Here is a 22,210-nt window from a genome sequence, read left to right on the forward strand (position 1 = left end):
GATGGTGTCTTTTTTTTGTTTTTTTTTGCTCACTATAAATGCTTGGTCTTGCATTGAATGACTTTAATTAATGATCTTTGTAATTAAAAACAAAGTCTTGTTATGAGTAGTGTTTTCTAAGACTATAAAATGAATGCTCTCGTTTGGGGTTTACTTTGAGGTCCGCCATGGACTGTTAAGCTTGGTGTTTAGTGTTTTTCCCTCTGTGCTCAGCTGTGGTTGGTGAATGAGGATATTGCCAACACGTGTTCACTGTTCACCCCTTTATATCGGCGTCGGCCTGGCCGCTGAATCATCATTCAGTACGCTCACATTCAGCTGTTTTGGATCAGTAGTGTAAAGGGGTGTATGGGACAGGAAGTTGCACCTTTTAAGATCTAGGCGAGAGATCTGTGGTTGTCTATTTCTGAAGAAGAGGGTTTGGGGTATATGTGTAGGAACCATGGGGAAACCGAAAGGCACTAGAGGGAACTTTAAAAAAATAAACGTTATGCTGTAGTTATGGAGTAGGCCATACTATTCTCATGAGATCCAACCATCATGCCCCTAAAAGAGTGTTTTTCCCACACTGGTAGTGCCCGTACTATAATCAGGTACTATAATCAGAATAGAATAGTAAGAGTGACTTGTGTGACATCGTAAGGGAAGCTTGAGGAAGTGGTCCACTGTATCCGAGTGACAGATGTTTATGATTTGGTTACGAGGTTGGTATTGTTCATGTACTCCCCGTGAGGTCCCCCCCCCCCCCCCTCAGGATCCGTGTCAGTCTAGGAGAAATCCCACAGTGTTTTGTGTATGTCTGAGCGCTGCTACCATGACACCCTGTAGCTTCAGTGACACAACCCCCTCCCTGCCTTTGGTGTCTTCCAATATGGTAGGTGCAGAATCACACCCTTTTGAGTTCCCCCCCCCTTCTCAATATGGCAAGATGTGATTTGGGGAAGCGCTTTCATCCCTAGTTCTCCCTGTCTTTTCTCGTTTTCCTTTCGTCGATGCATGGTTGTTTTTGTTTGAGCATTGGACCATCTCTCTCCACTAATTCAAACGGTATTGGCACAAGGGAGCAAATTGCCTATATGAACAAGAGCTGGGCCCTGGCAGGAAACAGGCTGTATGTCTTTGATTAGCACATGAGTTGTCAGGTTGGTTCCTGTTGCTACAGTAGTGGTCAAAACTACACTAAACAGTCTTCCAACTATAAGGAACGTTTTGGTGCTGATGACTTTCAGGTATTTGTGTAGCAGCCGGCTTGAGGAATTAGTCTTATTTGATACAATGATAGAGAATGAGGATAAATGAACTCCCCATAGCCATAGATTGTTAGTGGCGGTTCTCTTCAGATCACAGTTGTGACATTCTACTTCCTTCCCCTTTTTGATTGGACAGACTGACACCCATGTTGTGGCATTGAGGTCCTAATGAAAATGCTTAGATTAGCATTTTTCTGTAATCAGTCTCGGGCTGAGGGCTGCTCATGGGCTTGTACATCAGTCTGCAGCCAGTCATATAGGTCAACAGTGCAGAAGAAAAAAGCTTGAGGGGGAGGTAAAAGGGGAGAGGAGAGCGTCAAGCCTGTGGTAATTAAGCCCATGCCTGGGACCAATTATCAGCAAACCAATTTTAATTCTGCAAATGGTTTGTTATTTCAGGTCGGCCGCTGCTTGGCCAAGTGAATGAGCAGATTTGATGAAGGCCACAGCATGGTCTACACTCCACCCCCCCTTTACATGAGCATTGTGCAATACTGTTTAGAACTCTTCAGTCAACTTCTTTAAGGCCATAACCTGCTACCTTCCATTGTTTGGCACTTGCTTGACCAGGGGATATCCTGGGACACCTTTTTTTTGCGGCATTGGCTTTTTCCTAAGAGCTTAGCAACTGGACCCCTGCATCTTAAGTCCCTTGCTAACTCGATTAGTCCAAATGTGAGCAGGTGACCTCCTCGGTTGTACACTGGCCCGTGTGTGGAGCATGGTAACCACAATGGTTTGGGGGAGGGTGAGGAAAGATGTTCCGCAGCGGACTGAGGACTCACCTCTGCGGAGCATCTAATCATTACTCTCCATAGATTGAGCAGCTCACGCCACTTAACTAGTCTCGATGTAAGAAAACTCGCTGTGCAGAAGTTTGTTTCAGGATAATTATTGTTCCTTATCACAACTTAATTTGATTCTGTAGAGTCTGGGAGTTCATGATTTGGCATATGAACATTTAGATCCTTTAAGCGAAGCAGAACTTGTAGCCACATTAAACTGCTTTTGTCAACAGTTGTAGTTCTTGTTTCTTTTAAAATTGGACCTTAAAATGGACTTGAAAGCACCTCTTAATATTTTCTGTGCTATCCTTTCCCGTTGGGAAGACGCTTGACCTTTCTGCACGGCCTGCCATTCAAGACCTCACAGCTGGGATGTTGGATTAAAAATGGGAAGTGATTCACTGTGGCTTGATTCCCTTAGACACTAGAATCTCTAGATGTTCCAATTAAATGATGCAACAGTTAGTGCACCGTCTGCCTACAGAACAACAGGAACAGTAAGGCTGCGGATTCATGAATAATGGTGTTTCAGCTGAGTCATGGACCAAATGTCGACCAATAGAAATAGTCAGACTAAAGACTAGCTTTCAAATTACTTGATTTTTTTTTTAAACTGCAGGTGTGAGTGCTGTTGAAGAGAGCTTGAAAATATAACTAATTTGTATAGGTGTCAATATTTGACTTGTTACCAGTATATACCCGTTCCATCAATGTTTCTGTTCCATAGGCAGAAGGCTCTTTCTGAGCTGCAAGCTCTCTACAATATGGAGTATGACAGCATGTCCTCTGCGAAAGCTTTTTATTCAGCCACTTTGACGGATCAACTTCACAGACGTAGTTATTTTCTCTTGAAAGTGCTTTTGGGGTAAAGTTTTGCGAAGTGCAAGTGGATAATCTGTATTCTAACAGTTACTTTACAGACGTTAAGTGCATCTGTTAGGGAAGGGAAAGCGTTCCGTAATTAAACCTATAGGGAAAGGGGTTACACAGTCCGTTGCACAACTGACTGCATCCCAACCAAAATGTGTCTTCCACATTTAATCCAACCCCTCTGAATCCGAGAGTTGCGGGGGGACACCTTAACCCACGTCATCAGGCACCCGGGGAGCAGTTAACCATTTAACTGCCTTGCTCAAGGGCAGAACAGCAGATCTTTCCACCTTGCTGGCTCTGGGATTTGAAACCAGGGACCTTTCGGTGACTGGCCCAACACTCTTAACCGCTATGCAACTCAATTTGATGATGGCACTTAATCCTAAACACGATGCAGTAAAGGCATGTTAAAAATGCCTGTAACTAAAAATCTGAAGCAAGGATATGCATATTCTTGATACCATTTGAAAGGAAACACTTTGAAGTTTGTGGAAATGTGAAATTAATGTAGGAGACTAATGCATTAGATCTGGTAAAATATAATACAAAGAAAAAAACATTATTTTTTTATCTTTGAAATGCCACAATGTAGTATTACAGTTTAGGTGCAATTTAGATTTTGGCCACTAGATGGCAGCAGTGTATGTGCAATGTTTTAGACCGATCCAATGAACCATTGCATTACTGTTCAAAATGTTGTATCAAGTTTGCCCAAATGTCCCCTAATTTGGTTTATTGATACATTTTAAAGTATATAACTGTGCACTCTCCTCAAACAATAGCATGATATTATTTCACTATAATAGCAACTGTAAATTGGACAGTGCTATTAGATTAACAAGAATTTAAGCTTTCTGGCCATATCTGATGTCTGTCCTGGGAAATGTGTTACTTAAAACATCATGCTAATCACATTAATGCACCTTTAGCTCAACTGTCCTGTGGGGGGGAGGCACCGATCCCGTAAAGGTTAAGTTAAACACTCGCCATTTGAGATGAGGGAGGGAAAGCGGGAACATCTGATTTCATGAGCGGAAGGAGCTGTTGGTGAAGTAGCTGCAAGATGTCTTCAACTTTTTTTTTATTTTACTGTGCAGTTTTATGTCCAACTTTTGGCTCATTACAAACCAGTCTCTGGGGAAAGGGCAAATGCATTGTGACTGGCATTGTTCTATGATTAACATCTCGGCTTGATCCACGGGGAGAAAAAGTGAGTACCTCGGGCCTGCTCAATAAATAGGCTAGCCCTCTGTCTCCCTTCCAAACTTTGCTCTAATCGTTGGCAAAGTTCCTGTTGACAGGTCAATGAGTGTATTGCGTACCTCGCTCTTCCAGTTGCAGGTTGTTTACTGGGACGAGTCTTGTCCTGTAGGCAGAACTGTGATTTCCGCTAGATGTGCCTGCTGCAAAGTCAAAATTGTTATAAACAAAAATTTGAATTTGTCTTAATTTAAGGTCAAGGTTAGTCATTAGGTTTATCAGATTTTATACCTTTTTGGGCTGTGCCAATTTGTGACTTCTCTGCAGAGCTTCCTCCAGAACAAGATTCATTACGAAAAACGCTAACCTGCCTTCCAGTTGCTCCTTCACATGTACAGTGACATTTTCAATTTCGAATAGGGAACCATAGCCAAGATGGTACTGCCAAGCAAAACTCCTCCCACAGCTCAAAGCTCAGTCATTTAATTTGCTTTCCTTCTTCCCCTTTCCTGCCTGTGACGCACACAGAGATGGTAACATAGCCAATGTGTTGGCTTGGTAAATCTTTTCTCATCAATTTAATGAGTTCCATTCTAGGGTCACTTGATGCAATGATGTGTAGATTACAAGCAGTGTGCTTCTAATGGTGATCTACTCTTCACTGGTTGCTTATCCAGTTTTGTTGTCACATGAGATTTACAATGCAGCAGGGATCCTGCATTGAAATAGTGGTTTAGGTTAAGAGAGGAAATGTACCATAACATCGAATGGTCAAGTACAGCAAGCGATGGGATGGCCAAGCGTGGCCGCCCACACGTCGCAGTGTCTGAATTCGAGTGGGGAATGTTATAAATTACTTGATTGAAGAGTTAAGACATTGTGATTGGCATTTTAACAAAGTCTACAGAGTGAACCATTTGATATGTAAGAAACCACAACTGCTACAATGAAATGGCTGTGTTCATTGGTTGACGAATCCCAAAAATGTACATTACAGCCCCGAATGACTTCATGGTGAGGTTTTTTAGTCAAAAGTCCATCCTCTCTCCTCCGTGACCCGGAAACTGATAAGTGTCTTTGTAAGTAGGCAAGCGGAAGACTGTCCTCCCCTCTTGAATTGAGCAAATCTAAATGAGAAAAGGCCTATATAAGGTCATGTGGTGAATGGGTTGTTGCGCTTTGCTGTGTGAAATGATGGGGGTGCTCTTTCCTGGGCAACAAGTAGGAGACACAGTGGGAGGTAGCAGCATACCTGGGAGACCAGGTGTTGATGCTAGCTAACCCTCAGAAAACACCTTCCAGACAGTCTCTTAGGTCGACAAACCTGCGTCACCGCCACATGGGGGGGAAAATGCTGGAGGCTTAAATATGTGAAAGAGAACTGCTCAGACAGAGCCCAGACTATCCCACGCTATGTTTCTGGGTGGTTCAACTCATCTCATCCTCAACCCGTATTTTCCAGGTTCTACATAAATAAGTTCGGCAGGCTACGGTGAATGGAACCTTTTAGCCACATGTAATTGAACTTGACCCGATCACGCAATTAAACACGACCCACAATATTTGCTCAGCGTTATTGGATTCTGGGGCAGAGCATACACCAGCAGTGAGGTTGACTCTGGTCTAGCCATCCGAGCCGTCAGTCACCCTGAAGGTGGTGGCGCTTAGAGCTGGTGTAATGTGAACATCTGACTTCCTGTCTGATGTTGCAGTTTGGCTCCTTGGATTTTTCCCTCTTTGTACTAGGTTACTGCTAGCCAGGACTCTGTAGGGGAGGAGTACTTTTTTGACCATTCCGACACAGGTTTTATTTTTTAACGTTTCGAGAACCGTTTCTCAATTTGTCGGATTTGGCTAGTTTGAACGGTTGGCATACACTGGTGGAGAACGCAGTCATTTAAAAACCTATTTTTCGCTGAATGTTTTGTTAATCCCTGTTGGCTGTCTGTCATGCTGCGCCCTGCCATTCCCTGCTTTTACTGCCTTTTTAAGACTGTCTGACCTTGACACAGTTAGAATGACTGCATTTATACTATACCACTCCTCCAAATGAGCTAAGGAGCACATTGTACATTGATTATGGTTATGCTGCACATACTACCCCGTAAAGACGAACAAAATATAAAAGATGTTGAACGGGAGCTTGTAGATTCTCTTAAATTTGCCTTGAACATGCAGACTAATTGGCAGTCTTGCTACAAAGCCCCCTGGGACATAGAGAATGACAAACGGGTGTGTCCGAGGGGGTCATCTGACCTGGAGCGCAGGTTGTTTGTCCTGAAGAGCTTGATGGGAACTCAGCGTTTCATGTTGTGGGTTGCCAGGATTTGAGATGTATTTATATCTAATATTAGCCCAGAGTTTCTGGTATCCGTGTTGCATCAGATTGGTGGCGGAAATGTTCATGTTTATAATGAGATCCCAGTAGAGGGAGCGCTTTCAGGTAGTACCTTGGCAGTGTGAAGTTGTGAGCAAGTGTGGCTGGCAGCAAGAGACATTCCAATTCCCATTAGTGCCAATGTCTCATACACACATTAAGGGATTTCTGTAAACTGAAGGTAACCTTGACAATTATGTAGGTTTAAATACTTTATTTTTTTTAATGTTAAGAGGAATATATTTGGTACCTTGAGACTTTGCTGTTGCTTGTGGTTGGAATCAGATTAGAAAACAAATCACGTTTACGTCTTTAAAAAAAAAAAATTCACACAAAAAAAATGTGGGTGAGTCGACAAGCTCCTTGAAATGTTTTTTTTTTTTTAGATATATATATTTAAGGCTTTAGTGACACACATTAGAAACACTGAGCGGTGAGACACGGAGCACACAGGACTCGTATCATTGTTTCAGAGGACTAAGGATAACATATTTACAAGTGAACACACAGCATTGAGTGAAAAGCACCTCCCCCTCCCTCTCTCTATATTTCAGTGTGCAAGGATCCACCCTATAAAGTGGAGGAGTCTGGATACGCAGGCTTCATCTTGCCCATTGAAGTGTACTTCAGAAATAAGGTACATTTAACAAGGTTTTGACCTGCGTTGCTTACTAAAGATTCCAACCTGTAAACATTTGGCTTAGCCTGATATATAGGAGACCATGAGCATCCCACATTAGGACCTTTAATAATCTAAAAGTAGCATTTTAATTGTGGGTAATGGCAAAATATGTTTTTATATCCACATGCATTTGCATAGTTCTTTATACAGAATATGATAGTTAACACTTTCTTTGCCTTTGTACGAAAGAGGACTATCAATATACATTTTACCGTTTGGACTTTGGTACGCAACTGACTTCTCTCCTTTCTTTTGTTCCTACGGATGTCCCACTGCACCTCTCAGGAAGAACCTAAGAAAGTGCGCTTCGACTACGACCTGTTTCTACACTTGGACGGCCACCCGCCTGTCAATCACCTGCGCTGCGAGAAGCTCACCTTCAACAATCCCACGGAGGAGTTCCGCAGGAAGCTGCTTAAAGCCGGCGGGGTACGAGATGACAGGACTGGGGGGTGGGAGATGGAAATTTGACTAGGGGTGCATCTCAATATCTTAATAGCCATAAGCATGGGTGGCCATACTGGATAGGTAGGCTTTTGCTCCAGCCTTGCTTGGACACCTGATTCAGCTGTGAGAGCAGGGCTTGAGAATAGGCCTTCATATCCAGTATGGCCAACCCCTGGAGAGGTAAATTATTAAATGACAAATCAGAAGTTGAAGGGAATGTAACGCAATGAATAGCACTTTAAAACATCCAGATGACATAAGAACTTGACTTTGCTGGCCATGAGATATGAACCATGTCGGTTGCATATCAGACCAGCCAATGGTAGGCAAATGGGCTTTATCAGGCGCCAGCCATTGGTAGGCAAATGGGCTTTATCAGGCGCCAGCCATTGGTAGGCAAATGGGCTTATCAGGCCAGCCATTGGTAGGCAAATGGGCTTATCAGGCCAGCCATTGGTAGGCAAATAGCTAGCCATTGGTAGGCAAACAGATGGGCTTATCAGGCCAGCCATTGGTAGGCAAATGGTAGGCAAGTGGGCTTATCAGGCCAGCCATTGGTAGGCAAATGGGCTTAACAGGCCAGCCATTGGTAGGCAAATAGCTTATCAGGCCAGCCATTGGTAGGCAAATAGCTTATCAGGCCAGCCATTGGTAGGCAAATAGCTTATCAGGCCAGCCATTGGTAGGCAAATAGCTTATCAGGCCAGCCATTGGTAGGCAAATGGGCTTATCAGGCCAGCCATTGGTAGGCAAATGGACTTATCAGGCCAGCCATTGGTAGGCAAATGGACTTATCAGGCCAGCCATTGGTAGGCAAATGGGCTTATCAGGCCAGCCATTGGTAGGCAAATAGCTTATCAGGCCAGCCATTGGTAGGCAAATGGGCTTATCAGGCCAGCCATTGGTAGGCAAATGGGCTTATCAGGCCAGCCATTGGTAGGCAAATGGACTTATCAGGCCAGCCATTGGTAGGCAAATGGACTTATCAGGCCAGCCATTGGTAGGCAAATGGACTTATCAGGTCAGCCATTGGTAGGCAAATGGGCTTATCAGGCCAGCCATTGGTAGGCAAATGGGCGTATGTTTTTTTTATTTTGTTTTTCTTCCCACTGCCCTCCTGAAAACCTTGTGTGCCCACAGGAATGTCCCCAAAACATTTGTGGACAATCGCTTCAGGAACATATGTAATTTGTAAGGTCATGAGTGTTTTATTTTTTTATTTTTAGCAGGCCCCTCTCCATGCTCATTCCAGTAACACACCAATGTTTTTTGTCTTTGTGCATACACCTTAATGTCCACAGGCCTTTTCAGAGGAAACAAATAAGATTGGAAAAAGACAACGCTGACTGTGACATGGTTTAATTAAGAAAGGACTGGTGTGCCATAGCAACATTTATTCCGCTTACTCCGGATGTTTTGAGGCTTTCTCCAATAGAGCTGATTGGTGTGTGAGTGTGCACTAACATGCTTTATGTGTGTCCTCCACAGCAACGTGATCCTCACAAAAGAAGTTCGGACGACTCTCAAGTAAGACTTATCATGTGTACTGCAACATTCTTCCAATTGAGATGTTTACACACAAGAATGTGTTGATACTGAAGCTTCAATGCTATTGGTCCACTCACATTGACATTGACAATGATTGGCTTTGACAATATAGGCTTGTATCCAAGAACTGTATCCAATATGCACAGTTGTGGGCAAGCTTCTATTATTTCTGAGACTTTCCCCATGTTGTTGACCAAGTGTTTCCCCTACCATTGTAAAGGCGGAACCCACCCCGACTAGCTCTGTTATCCCCCTCCTAAAAGAGTTTGACATCTGTTGGTTTCATTTGGAGAGAGGGTAATGGGAAGACAAAGGAAAGGATAGTTGTATCAAAGGAAATGCTTACTAAGTAGTTTTGGTGCTGACTCACAGCAGATCATTTCAACCTCAAGAGAAACCTCATGTTCCCAGTGAAGTGTTAACCCTTTGTTTACATCTTGCTGCTGGGCAAGACATGAAATGTGTTTATTCTTCCCTCGGCTGCTATGTTGAAGTGACACCACAAACAAACGCACCCTCAAATTTAGACACACAAGGAAGCAGCTGTGTTGTCTTTTCTTTGCTCGCGCGTGCTCACTGTCATTCCATACAATGTAATGACTGTCTGTGAGCAGTTCCAGGAATAACGTGCAGTGTTAAGTGGACAAGTTTCTTGAGGTTTGCTGCTCTTGGCATCGACAAGAACGCGACGATAATCTGTTAGCCTCCCTAAAAAAGAAAATGTTACAAAAATATCCAAACAAGCAGTCTTTAGTTTTACACACAAGCAGCTATAATAAGCAGGAATTATGAAACAGTCCAATTCATGCGGTACTTGATATTTTCAAATAGATTGGTTAATCTCTTAATTTCCAGACCATGTGGGCACAAGATACAATACAATAAACTGTTTTCCACATCAGGACAATATCATTGTTAATTTCTCTGCTCTTTTTATTGCATTGTATTATTACTATTTAATTTTTCTGTTGTAGATTTGATTCCCACAGGCTACATGATATATTAAATATGTCACTGATCTGTAAGTCACTGTGGATAAAGGTGTTGGCTAAATGACCCCGTTTTACTTCCAGGTGATGGTAATGCAGGAGGGTTCCACATCTCTGTTCGGCCAGCACCTTAAGCTGCCCACCCTCCCCAGCAACTCCCTGACATTGACCTTCTCAGACGCTAAGAAAAGCAAGGCCTTCCCAGGGTCGAAGGTCAGTAGCGGTCTCCAGGTACAGACCAGGGCTAGACCGACTCCCCCTCTTCCCAAAGAACTCCCACTTCAAAGTCCCCCCCCCCCCAAATAAATAAATAAATAAATAAATAAAATAATCAGTGTACTTGGCCAGGTTCAAAGATGTTGAGGGTATTTAAAAAAGACGTTCAACTCTGCATTTCTTGGCTGCTGCGAGACCACATGGTCCTGTTCCCAATAACACTGGGGTCCTATGCTACCAATGACAGTTATAGCACCGGCCATACTGTATTAATTAGGCAGTATATAAAAGTCACTTTAGTTTTAAAGCCTGTTGAAGCTTGGTACGTATGTGTTTCATTGTGATGCAATTGTTCTCTAGCGGTCTCAGAAAGCCAACTTTTAGATGCATATGTGGTATTATCCGTCATGGCAGTAAATCATACATGTCAATAAACTGGCATGTTGCTTCCATTTACTTGTTATTTTTAGGCCCTTTAAATGGTATCATTTACCGCGGCCGGGCAGAGCCCACTCTGGCAGGACTGGGTTACGAGAGGCCCAGTGCACATGGAAACGGTTTCCAATCTAAACAGACTGTGCGTGTGTGATGGATTACTGATGGAGCAGAGGGGTCACACGCGCACAGTAGTTCTACCATTATCTTCCACTAACGTCCAATGGCAATCCACCTACTGTGGTCTCCTCTCCCTCCGGTTCACTTGTACCAGACTTTTTTTTTTTTTTTTAAGTGTTACTGATTGCTATGGGCAGTCTGCCAAGTTTTACTTGACTATAAGTGCATTTTTATAGGCTAAACGACAAAAACTCAATTGTTGCACATAACTACAAAACAGCACAATGCGAAAAGGACCAGTTAGTTTCCCAGTTGCCTTGACAGTTATAAGGTGCATAAGCAGCTTTGAAAGTAATATTCTCTGTACATAGCACTGAGTAGCAGGTGATTGTAACAAGTAGACTGCAGTAAAGTAGATGATGCACACATCCATATACTCTGGAGTGGCAAGTACCAGTGGGGGGGTGGGGGGAATCGGGTGCTGTTTTTGTGGCCAGTTAATGTATTGGGGCTGTTATTGGCGAAGCGCATCACTTTCAGACCAGTAAAACTTTGCTATAAACGGCCTTTAAAGTTTTTGGCCCTGGGCAGCCAGAGTGTTTGTTGGTGGGAGTAGTTTTGTGTGAGTGGGTTAGCAGCTTTACGTCCAGAAGGTCCCAGGGTCAGGAGCAAAATAAAAGGGTTTTGGAGGTAGTTTGGGCAGGTCGTAACACCCCCCCCCCCCCGTCGTCTAGACTTGCTTAATGGCTTCATGGCATTGATGAAATATTGACGGGGGGCCAGCAGGCGTGACCCCGGGACAAACAGCCTGTGTCGTTTAGTTAGTGAAAAGAGAATGCACTGGCTTTAGTCGCTTCCATCTCCAGGTTTGCTCACCGGCCGGGCCACTTTAAGGTCGCACTTACAGCTGTTGAGTCATCCCTCCCTTCCCCCACATTCTGGACAGAACAAGTTCCCAGCTCTTTTCTCAAGTAAACCCTTTTTTTTCTAGAATAGACGTGTCTTTATTGAGTGAGCAGTACAGAACCCCAGGGTGGCACAAGGCTTTCTCAAAATGAACACACAGTATTAAGACTCCTTTTAAAATGCCATGACCAGACCAAACCTTTTCTTTGCTCATTTATTTGTCTGGGGCGTATTGATTTGAGCATTGTAATCAAGCCTTCAGCGCTGGAAGCCAAGTAAATAATTCCCTGTAGTGTTTTAAGTATTATTATATTTTTGACCCCAACAAATCTCACTGAAGTGGCAAACCTCAAATTGCATCATCCCTAACCATTTCCCTGGATATCTAGTCAACAGTTGATCAAGACTAATTTCAGTGGTGTGTGTGTATATAGAAAAGCCCTTGAGATCAAAAATGTACTTTTAGGCCCATACCCTCCACTATGGATCAAGGGAGTTATTAGCTGAGCTTATTGACATGCTGATGATTAGCAACAAAGTGGGTCAAACAAACTAATTAGGTGTTTGCCCCATCGTGTCCACTGACCCTGAGGCGGGATTTCTCCATCTTCCCTCTTGCCAGTGTGCAATCCTCTGAGTGTTTTAGTTAGGGCTGAACTAACCTTTTTCATTATGTACGTAGCTTGTGTGGGCTGTACTTAATCCGAATCGTAGAACGTGTTATTCAGATAATCACTTAGTTAGTGAAACATATCAATAAACTGTTCAACTATCCATTAAACCTGAAGGTAGCGCAAAACACAACTTAACCTTAGAGGTTGTTGTTGCACATGAAGAGTTAAAGTTGATAGCTTGATCGACCATCCTATAGGAGACTATCCAAAAAATTGAGACCTAATCTATGTGCTTTTCGCTGCAGGACGGCTTCAAAGGATCTGACTCTCTCCTCACCACAACCACCACCACCAGCTCATCCAAGCTCCACAAACCCTCCAAGGACTACAAGGACAAGCCTTTGAAAGAGCCCAAAAGTGCCTTCAGAGACTGTAGCAGGGAACCAAGCAAAGCCTCCAAAGATCCATCCAAGAAACCCAAAGAGAACCAGCCTCTTCGGGACAACCCCCCCATCCCCAAGATGGGCTTCAAGGAGCCCAAGGCCATGTCCAAGGAGCACCGGCAGGATGGGGGCTACTCGCACGGGGCTGGGAATGGGACAGGGACTAACAAGCGACTGTCCATCACCGACAGCGAGGACCACCTGACCAAAAAGCGCAAGAACGGCTTCTCGGAGTTGACGTTAAAGCCGCCGGGGGGCTCGTTGCTGCCGTACCCCCAATCACACTACTCGGAAAAGAAACTGCTGAAGGACAAATCCCAGGTGCGGCCTGCTAAAGTGCGGGTGGACGGCAGTGAGGCGCTGGGGGAGCGCAGGAAGGCGCCGACGCTACCTCCGTTCTCGGAGTTGAGGGACGCCAACGACTCCGACATGGAGGACAATATGTCCACCAAATCAGATGTGAGTGGAGCCTATATGTATTTTGTGTTTGTTGGTTTGTGCCGTCTGCCTTGACCACATTGGAAGAGTTGAATTATACTTTCATGTCTTCTGGGCTCTACTCTGTAGCTGTAAAAAAGATGTTAACCTAAGTTTTTTTTTTACATTTTTATAATTGCTTTAGGGAAGAGCAATTTTGGTACTCGTGGCCAGTGTCTGCTGGATTTTGTCCCTTCAAATCAGTGAGTGGTGAAACCAGGTGTACCTTAGCAGCAATAAAGTGTGTCCATTTTGTTTGCACTGTTACGGCTTCACATTCAGGAACAACCGATAGGAATTAATCTTTCTATTTAGCATTTTTACACATTACCATACAAGTATGACCATAGAGCCTACTGGACTTTTTAGTATTCGGTAGCAGAGTGGAGTTTCTGCCTGGTGCAGGAAGAAGGTTATTGAATCCTCTGGTTTTAAAAGTGGGTCTGTTCTTTTGGTCAGTCTCATCCTCCGCATGACCAGGCAATAAACATCTAATGACCGAGTCCAAGGGGGTGGCTCATAAACATGGTTGGTGTGCAGCTGCAGAGGGGCTGCTTTTGTTTAGAAGGAAACAGGAAATGGATACCTCCTAAACCACCACCCCACCTTCATGAATTTACCTCCCAGTGCCCCATTTTGACATAGCCAAAAAAGCTGCCCATGCAAAGCGACAATGTTTGCAGGTTTAGAATGTTCTGCGAGATCCAGGTTGCATGGTCAACTGTTGCATTCTGAATACTTTTTTTAGTTGACAATTTGGTTAAATTTGATACTCTGTGCAAAGGATTAGAGATCTGGGAAATTATTTTTACATACCACAGTCTAGTTCCTTTTGTAAGTGTTAAGATGGGAATAACGGAGTCATATTTAGACCTTGAGAGATAACAGTAGGCCTTTCAGAGTGTTGCCAGCTCCTCACACGTTCAGTAAAGGATCTTAACAAAATGGGGACTGTTATTAGCAGAGAAGCAAGCTGGGAGATTTATGGTTTTATGGCACCCAAGGAGAATGCAGAAGGACGCCAGGAATAGCCAAGAGCTCCTCTTCAATCTTTTGCCTTTTAGAAAAGAGGAAAAAGGGGGCGCAACCATTCTGCATTTGTCAGAAGCATCTCGTTATCTTTCTCTGTTTGCTTTCAAATTCTCTTTCATGCCCATGGTGTGTTCACCAGTACCACTACAAATACATTACACACACAGGTGCTAATCTCCCTTCACCATTTCCCCGCCAGAACCAGCAGAGCCATTGCAGCCCAAAGCCAAATGTGTGGGTGTGGTGTTGGTGGGGGGAGGAATTTGCCCTACAGGAATGGTCATAAATGGGAAGTGGGGTGGGTGCAGGGCGAGTGAAGACAAATACCAGGTGGTCGGTCCTCCACAAGCTGCCTTGACGACTCTGGTGGCCCAGTCCTGGCTATCCCTGCTTACGCCTAACGCGAACCTTCATTTGATCTGGGCTTCTGCCACGCTGTGTTGGCCTGGGGGAAACCAAGGAACTACCAAAGGGGAGGGAGAAAGTTACAAGAAGAAGAACGTCTAATGAAGGCCAGACAACTACACATGGGTAGATCATATGAACAGATTGTATTTTAGGTTAACTTCTGTCATGTAATGGAAATGCAGGCTGTTTCATGAATTTGTCCTTTGGTGTAAGCATTGGCCTACTATTGCGCAATAGTACACACGTTGGTCCCTCGCCAATACAAAATGTGTAGGCTGTGTACACTGCACATGTTGCATGCCTTCCTGACTCTTTCTCAGCGCAATAGGGTGGTTTGTGGTTGGTTTTATGTTTGTGGAGTGCTACATGTCCATGAGTTAAACAGTCATTTTTGTTAGATTGACCTACTACATGACCAAACTGAAAGAGCACGGCACCTTAATTCACATCAATACGACCTTGTTTGATCAACCTTCCACTGAATTGAGAGTGAATTAACTGACATTTTGGCCCAGTCCAGCAATGTTCATCTTGTACTTGTATCACACTTCAAATAAAAATGTATTAGCCACATCTCCAAAAATTTGCACACAAATGAAATGGTAACACAATATAATAACAAGACTATATACAAGGAGTACCGGTACCGAGTCAATGTGCAGGGGCACGAGGTAGGGTAATATGTACATGTAGGTATGGGTAAAAGTGACTTGGCAGTCAGGATATATAATAAACAGATTAGCAGCAGCTGGTTTGAAGCGTGTGAAAGTGTCTGTAGTGTCAATACACTAGTTTGTGGTGTGTTGGCGCGTTAGTGTAATATGTGTGGGTAGAGTCCAGTGACTGTGCATAGAACCGGTGCAAGAGTCGGTGCAAATAACTGGTGGCTTCGGTAGACTGAAAGAGATGAGACGGCAGATTGATGGGGGCAACCTAATACTAAAGTCCCGTTTATTGTCCTATAAGAGGTCTGCTTTGGTGGCTTTGAGCAAGGCAAGACAAAAGCCCCTAAAGCAGAATGGCTGTGAGATTTACGATGTACTGAAGAAGCCCTGGCCCATAAACCAGTAGACCAGCTGCATGTTTGTTGTCGGAGGTGACGGCTATTGAAGTTTCCCTACCTTTTGTCCTCACTTCTCGCGCCTGCGCTCTCTTGCGAAAATAATGGTGGATGTTTCTTTGGGGCCTTCTACTGTCTATTGGGAAGAGAAGTTGTTAAAACCAGTTTATCCTTGTAACAGTTGGGCTGATTGAAAATTTCCCTGCGCTGCAGCACAGGTGAAGAAAATATGCTTCAAAGGGGATATAACTGCACTACTAGGGACATACTGTATTTAAGACATGTATTTTCCTGATTTAATTTGTTAGTTGACTACAAACAAAGTTGCTGCCACCATGCGAGAGTTTGTCACATTAACGATGTTCCGTTGCTGCAGCTTTTGCACAAACACTTTGAAAAGTAACATTTAAACCAAGACGTGTGGGTTTCCTGGTTTAGGGGCAAATCAAATGTCTGCAGTATTAAAAATAGGCTAATGGCCTTACGTGCTATGAAAATGGACATCTAAGATGTGGGTTTCTTACTCGGACCACGTGAGGGCCATTTACTCTGTTTCTGTCTGTGTTTTTGACTCCAGCACACTCGAAGACCTCATAATTCTGAATGAAGGCAAATCTTTGGCCCTCTTGATTGACTAAGTCTTTGGATCTGAGAGAAGTTCATAAACTGTAACAAGGGTATACGGTTTCAGAGACCAGGGTTAGAGAGGGCTCTATTTGGCAGCCCAGGCCCGTAGATTAAGAGGCTGTATCCCCATAGCCAGGGAGGCGATTTGTGGCTGCTCGCACGCCTCTAGAATTTGAATGGAATTCCATCTCGTATTCCCCTTGCTCTCCTGTGTAGTACAACGAATTACAGAAGGCTTTCCCCAGGGCTGAACCATACTAGGCAAGCAAGTCAGTCGCTTTGGTTCGAGTTGCTGTCTAGGGTTAGGCCTTAGCCTCTACAGTCACCAGACGTAGACACACACATCCTGGAAGTTGCATGCCATAGCGGGGGAAGGAGTAGATGTATCTTTACTTTGTGTGGTGTCTCGGGGCCACAGATCAGACAAGAAAATGATCTGTCATTTAGCTTCAAAGTGCCTTTCCACTTAGTCTTCCACTTGGATGAGGTTTAAAGCTCCCAGTTACACAACCATGTGGTCACACACACACTTGGATGCATTGTCTGTCATTGCCTATTTCTTCTGCTGGATACTGTATTTTTTTCTCGTGGTATTTTGTAGTCTTTAGCCCAGGGATGCACTCCTACTAGTTTCCATTTCTCCCTGGCTCATACTTAATCAACAAATGCTACTGATTGGCTGGAGAGGACATAGTACTACAGTACATAGACCTCTGCTGGAGAATTGGAAGAAGTCCGTGTTGGCCTTTAGTCATCAGCTGTTTCTCCCTACAAATAAGTTTTGGTATGTTCTGTGAAAAACCTATTTTAGCTAGGTGTGAAATGTAAATGTCAAAAAACAATTTATTTGTTTACCGCCCCCTTTCTCTACAACTTCTACCTTGTCTCATTGCTGCAACTCCCTTAAAGGGCTTGGGAGTTGCGAAAAATGAAGTCACGTGACTTCCGACCGATATTATCATTTTTCGCGCATCGGTATTAGAATGACGCCGCCCTGCCCGCCTGTGGGGGAAAACAACATTTGGTTACCACATTGGCTCACAGCAGAATCCTTTTCAAAAGTGATTTTCTTGTCTGCTCATTTTAGTCAATTACAAAACTATATTTAAGAAAAGTACATGTCAAACAAATACTTTTCAACATGGCCTGCTCCAGAGCATTCTCACTACTTATAACGGTGCTAGCAGCAATATGCTAGCTACCGACCGGAACGTTAAACTTGCCAAAACTAACGACGCAGACTAACGTTATAAGCTACAAGTAGTGAGTGGAGTTACAAATTCAATATACTAAACAAGTTACATGTTTTACCTGTGATAAAAGGTTTTCCACACATAACTAAGTGTAGCTTACTTTGACACTGGGTCCCCACCGAATAGCTTGAAGTAACAGGGCTCTTCTCACAGGCTCTATTTCCCTACGTGGAAGCATTACGAACCGTGGGTTGGGATTTTTACCAGGTTACATGTACATTGAACAACACGGCCTGTTTAGGTAATTCTGTATAACAAAATATTGACAAAGGTGGCTCTCTTACAATAGTGGTGAATGGGAAAGAATGTTTGACTCAATCTGAGTGTGTGGTCGAGGGGAATATCGACTCGGTGTATGACTTGAATGGGATTTGTTCCACATTCTAAAACATTAACATGTGTAAACAGTGACAAACTAAACCAAAGCCACGGATTGCCGTCATACCGTGTCCATGGACTACTTATATGGTAAGGAAACCAATTTGTCTTTGTGTAATTTCTGAACTATCCCTTCAATTCCTTTTTCTGTCAGTCTTCCCTGCTTATTTACATTTTTAAAAAATATTGAGGGGATGAGTTGTGGCTGATTTCTTGCGATATGGAGGACGAAACCAATGATGACTTAGTCACGTTTGGCTTAACCCACACAGTGCTTCAAGAGCCAGCTAAAATATAACACTGACAAATAATACTCTTCCTTATTTTATGGGCATGTGGTTGACTTTAGTAGTATGTCTGTGCTATTTCACCTATTTTTACAATGGTAGTGGGAATTTTAAGCAGTGTGGCTATTTTAAGTCTTATATGTTTAGCTAGTGGCTGGTTCTTGCATCTTTTCAGCTGTTGCACCGCAGTTGCTGGCTGTCAGTTTTGATTGAAGTCACTTTTTCATTAGCTTTAAAAACGTAATGTACCGTACCGTTACAGCTTTCCTATTAATCAAGGCAGGGTGAAGGGTAAGGGATAGGCCTTGGTAATCTCCAGCTCTCTGCTTCACTCGCTCTCTTTCTCTCTCTCTCTCTGGGACACAGCACAAATGCCAGACCAGATGATTTTAACGTGGTGCTCTCCACAAGCTCTGAAATGCCCTTTATTTATTTTTTTTACAAGTTTCTCGTTTTTGGCTGGACAACCAAAGACGGAGAAAAGCCTCTTGATTTACAACCGAGGCCTCTGACCATGCATTTGATGTCAGCGAGACACCCAGACAGACAAACAGGCTGTAAAATGCTCCAAAAAGAAAGGGAGAGCGAGAACATCAAAGATTCCCTCATGACTCTGTGGGACCCCACAGGGGGGCTTGGTTTTAATGGGCTTACCCCTACACTCGCCAGCCAGACACTTGGCAGCATCAATACTCAGCCCAGGTCTTGGTAGAAGTGAGGGGAGGAGGAGTTTTTTTTGTGTGTGTGTGGTAATGTAAGTTTGTTGACGTTTCCCCAATTTGGAATGGAAATCGTACACAGCCTTGCAGCACACCTTACAGGCCAGACAGGAAACCGAAGCCCCACCATATCAGGCATAGATCCATCACCTGGAAATTCTCCAATTCAATTAATTATTTTTGTTGCCTCAGGGAAAATAGCTTGTCCTCTCCATTCAGGCTCTATTCGATTTTTAAATCCACCGTTTCTTTGTTGCAGCAGGTGTATTCATAAGACGGCCCTATCAAGCGTTTTATAAGCTGAAAACATTTTCTAACAGCCCTGTCCTGGCTGTAAATCACTGCTTTGTGCTGCCTTGGCTGGAGGGCCAGAACACTTCTGAGTTTGGTATTGTTCAGGAGACCCAGGCCTGGTTCTTCCAAGGGGTCATCTGAGAGGAATGTAAACAAATTAATTCAGATTAACTTTAATGGCTTCTTCAGATTTCCTTTTGTGCAGCCTTCTAAGGAGGATTAACTTAATGGTAACTTGCAGATTTTCATCTCTTTCTCTACTGAAAGGAACGATCACCCCCTTTGCACTAACTTAAAACACAGTGGAAAAATGTACAACTTTTTGTTAGACTGACATGGATATGAAAGTCTGGTGTAATAGGTAACAGAACTTCTGGTGTCATTTGGAGCACAGTAGATCGGTACATTTAGGCACTCATCTTCCTCACTGGTACTATGAGTGTCATGATATGATAATGTATGATGTTCTCCTATAGTCTCTTAATTCATATACCCCTCTCTTTTTTTGTTCACTCAATTTGTCTTGGTTAACATACTACCATCAATTAGTGATTAGCCCATACATGAAGGAAGGAGGCATTTTCAAAGTATTGGAACCAAGCCATTGCTCACCCACACATGTTAGCGTTTCTACAGTGACGGGAGAGTGAATGTTGTGCATGTACGTTGTAAATACAGGAGCCCCTGGGAGCCCAGCCAGTAAACCTGTCACATTCTCTCCTTATTGGCCCATGCCAGGGATTTCATCACTGCCACTCACGCCACCGGGGTGCCAAGCCTGCTTACAGAGCCCTGTCTTCCTAAGGATTTAATGCACTTAATAGGCTTTCTGGACTCTTATTAGCTATTATTGCAGCCTATAACCATAAGCCCAGTAGGAACTGTACTAAGGAGAAATTGAATGGTTGGGAGAGCCACATATCCAGTAGCGAAGTTGCAGATGCCTCCTGTAGTGCTAGAGGCGTCACTACAGACCTGGGTTTGATCCCGGGCCATATCGCAACCGGCCGTGATCCGGAGTCCCACAGGGCGGCACACAATTAGCCCAGCGTTGTCCGCATAAGGGGAGGGTCTGGCCGGGGGACTTTACGTGGCTCATCACACTTTAGCGACTCCTTGTGGAGAGCTGGGTGCCTGCAGGCTGACCTCAGTCGTCAGGTGAACAGTTATTCCTCTGACGCATTGGTGCAGGCGGGTGTTAAGAAACGTGGTTTGGTGGGTCCTGTTAACTTTTTGTCAATCTCTGATTTGAAATGTATTTGTTAAAATTATATTTGATACTGGACATGCACACGACTTGCAAGAATTGGGAAGTATTTGATGCTTCTACACCTCCATTGCTTGCAGTTTGCGGTGTTAGGCTGGGTTTCTGTACAGCACTTTGTGACATCTGCTGATGTAAGAAGGGCTTCATAAATTGCTGGTTTTATTTAACCAGGAAGTTCCATTGAGGTTAGACTTCTTTCCCAGTCGAGACCAGTGATCAATATGTTTTTCTCATTAGAATTTGTATGAAACTTAGGCAGCATGATGGCTCTGAATAGGACCAAATTCACCCCAGACCGCTTGAGTTGATATGGCCGTGCAGCCGTGTGAATGTATTATGTGGATCGGTATGCGGGAATTTAACTCTGATTTTCTTGTTTTGCTCCAGAAATCTTGTCTTTGTATGTGAAAATTGAACCAAATTCCCTTTTTTATATTGACATGCTGCAGTCTACCTTTCAATGGTTGCCTTCCTGCCCAACTGTCTGTTTTGTGTGTTGAGGGGGGTGAATACTGCTTTCAACCTTGTGAAGCATTGTAAGTCTACCATGTTTGGGTTTGACAAGCCCAGATTTACAGTGGAAGTAAGCACTGTTATGCCTTTTTAGGATGGAAGATAGTCCCAATTATCTACAAAAAAAAATTCTGATCTCCAATCCCCTCGCATTTCTACGTGACACACACACACACACACTACCATGGCCCTCTGGAAATGTTATGTCCCCCTAACTAGACTTGAAGTGTGGGCTGCGGACTTTTGTGTCCAGTGTTTGCACCCTTCCCAAGGGGCTTTGCACTCTGTGAGCACTGACATTTGCCATGTAGTAGATCGTGTCTGGGTCACTGATCTCTTTCCCCCTCCCCTCTTCCCAGTCGGAGCAGCCCAGTCCAGCCAGTTCAAGCTCTAGTTCCAGTTCAGGATTTGCAGCCAGCCACAAACGCCAAGGTAACACCAGAACCTATGCATACACACTTTTCTCCAGATCACCTGGAAATGACAATCATTCTATTGTTATTTATTTTTTGGCCACCCCAAATGGGGTATAACATGTTGCATCTCTTCCCCTTCACTCCCATGTTGTGATTTTGTTCAATGGACACAGTGGCCGAATTTGTCCGCAGGAAGGTAGGGGCCGTCCCTGCCACAGCCCACACAGGTAACCTCACACCTGACTACACAATCCATGGATGGAATTGCAAGACTGGGCATGATTAGTCACTATCAAATTGGTTCCTCTTTACGAATGTTCGCTCTCTCTCTCTCTACACACAGTGTTGGGTCCCCTTCGTTCAATAATTCACGACCTGCACTCCGACGACAACGATGATGATTCGGAGGAGGACGACAACGATGACAACGACATGGACTCTGACCTGGAGCGACCAATGCACACGCACATGACACACCGCCACCGCCGGTAGGTAGTGCCTGGCTGTTGTCGTGGCAACGTGGCCCTTTGTTTTCAATGGGGCTTTAGTGAACTGGCAACTTAAAGGTTACCAGTATTATATGCCATCTCCGTT

The 22,210-nt window shown here is 43.9% G+C and overlaps 2 protein-coding genes across 2 annotated transcripts in view; one reads left to right on the forward strand and one right to left on the reverse strand.

Moving 5' to 3' along the window:
- Positions 1 to 4,486, reverse strand: part of focad (focadhesin) — a 93,078-nt gene extending 88,592 nt beyond the window's left edge. The window contains exons 1-2 of the mRNA XM_064931707.1: positions 4,400 to 4,486; positions 4,231 to 4,311 (exon numbers count right to left, since the gene is read on the reverse strand). The gene's annotated coding sequence lies outside the window, so the exon portion shown is untranslated. The remainder of the gene's footprint in view (positions 1 to 4,230; positions 4,312 to 4,399) is intronic.
- mllt3 (MLLT3 super elongation complex subunit) overlaps positions 1 to 22,210 on the forward strand; it is a 44,357-nt gene that overhangs the window by 16,395 nt on the left and 5,752 nt on the right. Inside the window, exons 3-10 of the mRNA XM_064931709.1 lie at positions 7,040 to 7,122; positions 7,453 to 7,596; positions 9,103 to 9,141; positions 10,236 to 10,364; positions 12,748 to 13,344; positions 21,560 to 21,632; positions 21,790 to 21,843; positions 21,960 to 22,104. Coding sequence (XP_064787781.1) covers positions 7,040 to 7,122; positions 7,453 to 7,596; positions 9,103 to 9,141; positions 10,236 to 10,364; positions 12,748 to 13,344; positions 21,560 to 21,632; positions 21,790 to 21,843; positions 21,960 to 22,104 — 1,264 coding nt within the window. The remainder of the gene's footprint in view (positions 1 to 7,039; positions 7,123 to 7,452; positions 7,597 to 9,102; positions 9,142 to 10,235; positions 10,365 to 12,747; positions 13,345 to 21,559; positions 21,633 to 21,789; positions 21,844 to 21,959; positions 22,105 to 22,210) is intronic.

The sequence above is a fragment of the Oncorhynchus masou genome, chromosome 23 (assembly GCF_036934945.1).
Source record: "Oncorhynchus masou masou isolate Uvic2021 chromosome 23, UVic_Omas_1.1, whole genome shotgun sequence".
NCBI classification, from domain to species: Eukaryota; Metazoa; Chordata; class Actinopteri; order Salmoniformes; family Salmonidae; genus Oncorhynchus; species Oncorhynchus masou.